At 61.1% G+C, this 7,070-nt stretch overlaps 1 protein-coding gene across 21 annotated transcripts in view; it reads left to right on the top strand.

The window, feature by feature from the left end:
- Positions 1 to 290: 290 nt before the first annotated feature.
- The window catches only part of GREP1 (glycine rich extracellular protein 1), a 12,500-nt gene continuing 5,720 nt past the window's right edge, over positions 291 to 7,070 (top strand). For 2 of the 21 annotated variants that reach the window (XM_027117677.1, XM_027117661.1), the window contains exons 1-8: positions 708 to 1,127; positions 1,244 to 1,273; positions 2,331 to 2,402; positions 2,692 to 2,724; positions 2,829 to 2,882; positions 3,708 to 3,741; positions 3,836 to 3,899; positions 6,822 to 6,853. In XM_027117677.1, the coding sequence (XP_026973478.1) occupies positions 6,835 to 6,853 (19 nt within the window). In that variant the 5' untranslated portion in view covers positions 708 to 1,127; positions 1,244 to 1,273; positions 2,331 to 2,402; ... (3 more) ...; positions 3,836 to 3,899; positions 6,822 to 6,834. The other 19 variants (XM_027117681.1, XM_027117674.1, XM_027117680.1 and 16 more) reach the window with 16 other exon arrangements.

Here is a 7,070-nt window from a genome sequence, read left to right as displayed (position 1 = left end):
CTCTGCTTGACTTCTGAAAGCCTGCAAGGCTGTGAGAGCAGGCAGCAGGGCTGCTGGCGGGTCTGGGCAGCTGAAGTTGGGGCTTGGAGTGTAGGTAGAGCATTGGGCCAGATGCTGGGGCTCCAGAGAGAAGGAGGGGAGGGTCTGTGAATCTGGGCTGGGCAGGGCTTTGGGAGACTGGGGGATAGATGCCTGGGGTCCCTGCCCTGAGTCAGGACCCCCCTTCCTCCCCTAGGGCTACCTCCATTGTCTCCTAGCCTGGGGAAAGGTAAGTGGATCCTCCAGGCTCTGGGGTCAAGGAAGAGGGCCTGGTCTTCCCCTCGCAGGGGTCTGGGAGTTCTCTGGGGGAGCACCCCAGATGTTCCCTGCTCTGGGATCCAGATCTGGGGCCCAGGAGAACACAGGGTCATCCGTGTCTTCCTGGCAGGTGACCTTGTTCACGTCAGCTCAAGTGTGAGAAACAGACAGCTCGCACCCTTGGAACTGAGTTGAGATGGGGCAGAATCTCAACCCTGGGTGTGAGAACATCAGGGCTGGAGGAAGGCCTGGAGTTGGTTTTGCGGGGTGGGGGTGGGGCAGATTGCGACAGGAAAGGGGAAGGACATCGCTGGCAGTGACACAAGGCAAAGGCGTGGAGGTAGGACAGGAAGGGAGGAGACAAGGCGAGTTGGGGCGGGGCCAGGGGTGGGGTGTCCGGAAAGGTCTTCCCTCCAGGGACCTGTGGGGCCCTACAGGTGGGAGAGGGGCTTCCTCCTGAGACCTGACACACCTAAGCTGCAGGAGAGAGACTTCGGGGCTGGGGGACGAGGATGGGATTTCCAGGAAGGGAGGAGTTCAAGTAAGAATGGAGGCCAGAAGTGCAACTGCCCCTGGAAGAGGGTACAGGGGGATCTGCTCCCAGGGGTATGGCCCAGACGCCTCCCTCCATGCCAGGGACTCTTCCACTTCTCCTGCCCCTGCCACCAGTCTGCTCACCCTCCAGTGACCCCAGGGCACCTGAGGCCCAGAGACGGGGGTGTGCTCTCTTGCTTTGCAGGGAGCATCCAGATTCAGCTCTTTGCTGCCTCCTAAGTCACCCTTTCTTCCTGACCCCACAGGCTTAGGAGGCTTGAATGGCTATCCATCAGGTAAAGCTGGCTGAGGGGTGGCGGGCGGGGCAGTTCTGTGTCCTCGGAATAAGAGCAGGGCACCCAGCTCCTGGCCCCTCCTGCCCCCCAGGCTCAACTTCCCATTTCCCCCACAGGCTATGGTCCCCCCAGTGGTCTAGGAGCAGGTAAGGCATGGGCAAATGGGATTTGGGTCTGGGGGAGACAGCCATCTCAGAAACACTTAAGGACCACACTGCTGCACTTTCCCCCCCCACCCCAGCCCTGGGTGGAGAAGCCCGCCCACCACCCTTCCTGCAGACCTTGTCCTTTCCCTCCTACATACCTCTCCCCTGCCCTAGGAATCCACCAAGGCGGTTCTGTTGTCTCACCATGTACACGCCTCGGGGGTACAACTCTTTCCTGTCCCTGCTTGTTCCCCGGTTGCCCACAGAACCCAACTCCAGGGCGGGCAAGCCCGGCTCACTGCGAGGCCCTGGGCCAGCTCAGAGCCAAAAGAAGGAAGGAAGGGGAGTGAGCTCCCAGGAGCCAGGGCCCCTCCTGTGTCCCCCACCCTTCTTGGGAAGAATGGACTGGAGCTGAGTTCCCACAGGCCCTGGCTCAGAATGGCTATGGGGTGGAGGGTGTCCTGGGTCTCTCACGGGCTCACTGGGTCTCCCCCAGGCTTCCGAGAGGGTGTTTAACCTCAGAAGCCAGGTGGGCCCTACTTGGCCCTGGCTCTCTCTCTGTCTCCCCACCCTTCTCTCACACCCCTCACCTCTATCTCTTCTCCCAGGATTCCGCACTGGGCATGGGCTAGAAGCCCAGCCAGGTGAGTGGTGGAGCTGGGCATTGCCCATCCCCCTGCTCACTCCCAGGCCTCGGACCAGAGGGCAGGATTTGTGAATGATTCCAGGGGGTGAAGGGACAGACAGAGAGCCTTCAAGTTTGCTGTTTCTGGTGGGGTCCAAGGGTCCTGCACCCTCACCCCAAACCCACCCAGTTCATGGCTTCCTCTCCCCACAGGTCCTCCAGCTCCCAATGGCTAGGGAACAGGTGGAGGTGGGGCCAGGATTCTAGGGGCACCCCTGACATGGGGTCTCCTGAGACCCTCAGTTGACCCCCATCCCCCTCTCAGGCATTGGAGGGGTCGTGAAACCCCAGAAGTCCGGTGAGCCTCGCCCTACCTGTCTCTCCTCATCTCTCTGCCCCTCTCCCTTACCCTCTCCTGCCCTGTGTCCCCAGGTGTCTCTCCAGAGTTTAGGAACGGGAATGGGCTGGGAGTCAGGGCCTTCCCAGGTGCTGCCACCCAGCCAGGTGAGGAGGTTCCGGGAAAAAGATGGGTTTGGATATGAGGGGTGGGGAGGATACCACTGGGTCTTCCCCCAGCCTCCCTCAGGGCACAACTGGTGACTCACTGGAGGCAAAGGGAAAGACCAAAACTGTTCCAGTTGTCTGGTTTGGGGAATGGAGACCAAGGGCACCCCTGCTCCACCCCTACCTCAGCTGGGACCACAAATGCCCCCACCTTAGCCCTCAGCTCATGGAACCCCAGGAAGAGGCTGGTTCCCTGGGGTGTCCTCATCTACTGCATCTCTCTCCCCAGGCTTTTGAAGGGGGGTGAAACCCCAGAAGCCAGGTGAGACCTGCTCCATGACCGCCCCTCTGCCCACCTCTCCATCTACCTGCCCTTTGAAGCCCCAGCCCCTCCCCCCATCCTTCCCTCTGGCTCTGTCTCCCCAGGATATGGAAATGGGCTGGGAGCTGGTGACTTCCCAGGGCCGGGAGCCCAGGCAGGTGAGGGCACCTGGGGCACCACCCTGTGGTCCAGGGAGGGGGAAGGCGTGAACAGAGCTGGAATCAGGGAACCCAGAGAGAGTTGCGTTCTGGGGGGAGGGCAGGGGCTCAGCCTGGGAGGGGGCATGAAACCTCCGAAGCCAGGTGAGCCCTGCCCTGCCCATCTTGGCACTCTCCCCACCCATTTCTATCCTGGCCCCTTCTGCCTGCCCCAACCTGCCAGCCCACAGCCAACAGTGCCACCTCTGTGTCCCCAGGATTTGGGAGCAGAAATGGATTCAGCATTGGTGCTTTTCTAGCCAGGGGGCTGCAGGGAGGGGCAGGCAAGCGGGGTTCAGGGTCCTGGCCCACACTCTTAGGAGAGGGGCTGGTAGGGGTCAGTGTCAATCTCTCTGTCACTCCCCAGGGCTGGGAGGGGGCATAAGACCTCAGAAACCAGGTGTGGGGGAGCCCTCTCACCCTGTCCCCAGCCCTGCCACTCTGCCACCCTCCCAGGGACTGCTCCCTTCATTAGCCGCTGCTGCCACTCCTCTGGCTTGAGCTGTGGTCTTGGGGAGGCTCTTCCAGACTTCCAGTCCCCTCTCTGGGCATGCTCCAGGGGAATAACTTTTGGGGGGCACAAAGGTTGTGGAGTGAGGACACCACAGGAGGTGTGGGCCCACCCAGCACTGGCTGGGCTCCAGCCTCTACCCTCCTCCTCTCCACAGGCCCCGTGGCTCAGAATGGCCAGGGACCAGGTAGGGGAGGGGTGGGAGGAGCTGGAGGCACGTGCTTGGGTTCACAGGAGCTCTAGGCTCCCTCACCGAGTCTCCGTCTCTTTCTCAGGAATTGGAGGGAGCGTGAAACCTCAAAAGCCTGGTGAGCCCCACCCTGTCCCTATGTCCCTGTCCTCTGCCCCCCATCGTCCCTCCACCCCCACCCCTGCTCCCCTTACTCACTCCTGCTCTGTCTCCCCAGGACTCAGCAGCAGGAATGGGCTAGGAGCTGGGGCCTTCCCAGGAGTTGGAGCCCAGCCAGGTGAGGGTACCTGGGGTCCTAGAAAGGAGGGAGGGGGAGGGCAGAAACTTGATTTCTTGGGGGAGAATAAGGGCTAGGAGGGGTCCACATTGCATGTGGCTCAGTTCTTCTTTCCCCAGGCTTAGGAGGGGGCATGAAACCTCAGAAACCAGGTGAGACAGAGACCCTGCCCTTCCGTCCCACCATCTTAATTCTGTCCCTGTCCATCCCTGTCCTTGTCCCCATCCCAAGTCCTCCCCCAATCCACTGCTCACATATGGCTTTTCCTCTCCAGGACAGGGCATGGGCCATGGCCTGGGGGCCCAGCCAGGTGAGGGTGGCTAGGGCCCAGGCTGCTGGGGGAGGGAGAGATCACTGCTGGCCACCACTCTGGGCTCCTAACAGGGGGCCTCTTAGAGGCTCACTCATTCCACCAACTTTCCCAAGTGCCTGCCTGAGCCCGACCTTGGCTGCACACTGCAGACCGAGCCGGTCAACCCTGACCTGGCTGCAGACCCGCTGGGCCCAGTGCCCAAGCCAGGACCCCCAGGTGCTGTTGCAGGCTGTGGTCAGGACTGGGGGACAATCCACCAGAGGTGGAAAGCCAGAGGACACAGCCCGATGCTGGAGGCCTGGGGGGACTTGAACCTGGCAGTGGGACACACCTTTGTGGTTTTAAGCAGGGAGCAAAAGACCTTGTCTACCTGGAGTAGGCAGGGGTTGGAGAACTTGGGGAGGAGTCTGCTGGTGTTTCTGGGTGGGGGGTGGGCTTGGGTCCTGGCATCCAGAGAGGGAGCAGGGAGGAGCGAGGATGTTAAGACCCCAGGAATCTTCTGGGCCAGAGGGTTGGAGGAAGGCTGGATCTGGGATCCCATCTCTCAACCGCCTCAGTCTCCCCAGCCCTTTTCCTATCACAGGTCCCCCCAGTGAGCTCCCCACCCCTCTTGTGAACCTAGCTAGGTTGAATGGAGGGATGTTGAAGGGGAGGGCAGGGGTCTGGGTAGGCGGGGAGGCTGGGGCTCACTCTCACTTCAGTGCCATCCAGATTTCCTGTGTCACACCCACCCCCCCATAGGTCTCATAGCTCTAAATGGCTTTGGACCAGGTAGAGAGGGGACCAGGGCTGAGTTGGGGGGGCGGAGACCCAAAGGTGGGGGTTTCTGGAAAGGAAAACGCCAGAAGCTAGGTGAGCCATGCTCTGCTCTGTTGGGCTCTGTCTGTCATCTCTGCATCTGTGCTCCTGATCTCTCAGGAGTCCTGAGACTCCTGATCTCGCCTGAGTCCCTGATCTCTCCTCAGGCCTCTTGCTCTGTCTCCCCAGGGTTTGGGACCGGGAATGGAGCCCAGCCGGGTGCGACCCCAGAGCTCTAGGGGTGCAGGGCTCACCGAGGGGGTGGCTGATGCAGGGGTGGAGGTGCTGTCCCTAGCTCTGAGGGGACGGGGATCCGGGTGGACTCACTGGACAGTCTCCTTCTCTTCCCCAGGCCTCTGAGAACTGAAATCTCAGAAGCCAGGTGAGACCCGCCCTCCCATCTGGCGTCACACAACAAATACTCCTTCAACAAACATCCCCAGGGCAGCCCAGCCAGGTGGGGTGGCAGGCCTTCCCGAGCCTGGGCAGCAGGAGGAGGCAGGCAGGAAAGAAGCGTGAATGTAACGGGGGCATATTCTGGGGAGGTGGAGGCAGAGGCGGGGGCCCGCTGGCCGTGCCCCACTGAAAATCTTGAGCTGGGGCATCTGAGAGAGGACCAGAGAGGGTACAGGCTCTGGAAATGGCTGGGGGCCAAGGAGGCGGGAGCTCATGCCCAGAGCAGAGCATGTGGTTGGTAAGGGGACGTCAAGGTGTCCACCTTCCTGGCTGGTTGGTGTGGGTGGTGGTGGTGACACCAACCAGACGGGACTCAGGCAGCTGGGATGGCGTTCAAGCTCCACAGGGAGGCTGGACCCCAGGAGGAGGCCGAGGCCCCGGCTGGGGGTGGGGTGGGGGGGGAGAGCTAAAGGACCTTTCTTTGTGCAGGGGCCTCAGAGAGGCTGTACCCAGAGCCCCTGTCTCCTGCCCCCAGGCCCTGCAGCTCAAAATGGCTATGTAGCAGGCAGGGGTGGGCCTGCCTGGAGATGCTAGGGAGGTCCAGGGATGGGGCCAGGAGCCCTAACCTGCCCCCCGTCTCTCCACCAGGCTTCGGAGCTAGTGTGAGACCCCAGAAGCCAAGTGAGCCTTGTCCGGGCATGTCTCTCCACCTCCCTGCAAACCCTAATCTCCCCTCCCCCTATTCACACACCCGTCTCCATCTGTCCCCCCAGGATTTGGGAATAGCTACAGGCTGGGAGCCCAGCCAGGTGAGACTGGTGGGCTCTGGGGTGTGGTCCACATCTAGGCATTCTCTCCCATCTCCCAGGCCTTCAAGAGGCAGGACTGGTGAAGGATTAAGAGGGTGTCGGGGAGAGCCTCCAGGGTTCTGGCTTGGCTCTGTACGGGGGATCACAAATCCTTGCCTCTAACTTAGCCAGGGTCCCCAACCCCCTGCTCATCCCTCCATCCCTCACAGGCCCCCCAGCTCAGAACTGAGGGGTTGGGAGAAGCTGGAGGCTGGGCGAGGAGGAGAGAGGAGGGGGCGAGGTGGTCCCCACCCAGACTCTGTTCTGAGGGTCCTCTCCTGGGCTCCTTGGAGAGGGCAGAGTTGGTAATGGAATGCAGCAGAGGAGGCTCCAAGTTTTCTGGTCCCTAAACTGGGAGGAAAGGGAAGCCCAGTTTCTGGCCTCCTGTGTTCCTCAACCCCTCCCCACCCCCCCCCACACCTCCTGCCCATGCCCACAGGGTCTGCGGTTCCCATGCTACGGACCAGGTACAGGAGTGGGTGCTGGGGGCAGATGCCAGGGTTCTGGAGGAGAGGCTCAGAGGGGGGTCATGGGTCCCTTACCTGCTCCCATCTCTTTCTTCTCCAGGCATTGCTAGGCCATGAAGCCTCAGAAGCCAGGTAAACCCTCCCTTTCTCTCTTACCACCCTGTGATATTGTGATTTATAAGAAGAAATATGTATGTTTAATCTTCCTCACATTCCTGGCACTGTGCTCCTGAAAGCATTGGAATTTCCTGGAGAGAGGAGAGAGAGAGAGAGAGAGAGAGAGAGAGAGAGAGGGAGGGAGGGAGGGAGGGAGAGAGAGAGAGAGAGAGAGAGAGAGAGAGAGAGAGAG

This window comes from Aethalodelphis obliquidens, unplaced genomic scaffold (assembly GCF_003676395.1).
Source record: "Aethalodelphis obliquidens isolate GAN/ISIS:26980383/991018 unplaced genomic scaffold, ASM367639v1 scaffold18, whole genome shotgun sequence".
Lineage (NCBI taxonomy): Eukaryota > Metazoa > Chordata > Mammalia > Artiodactyla > Delphinidae > Aethalodelphis > Aethalodelphis obliquidens.
This window is presented reverse-complemented; position numbering and strand designations above follow the sequence as displayed.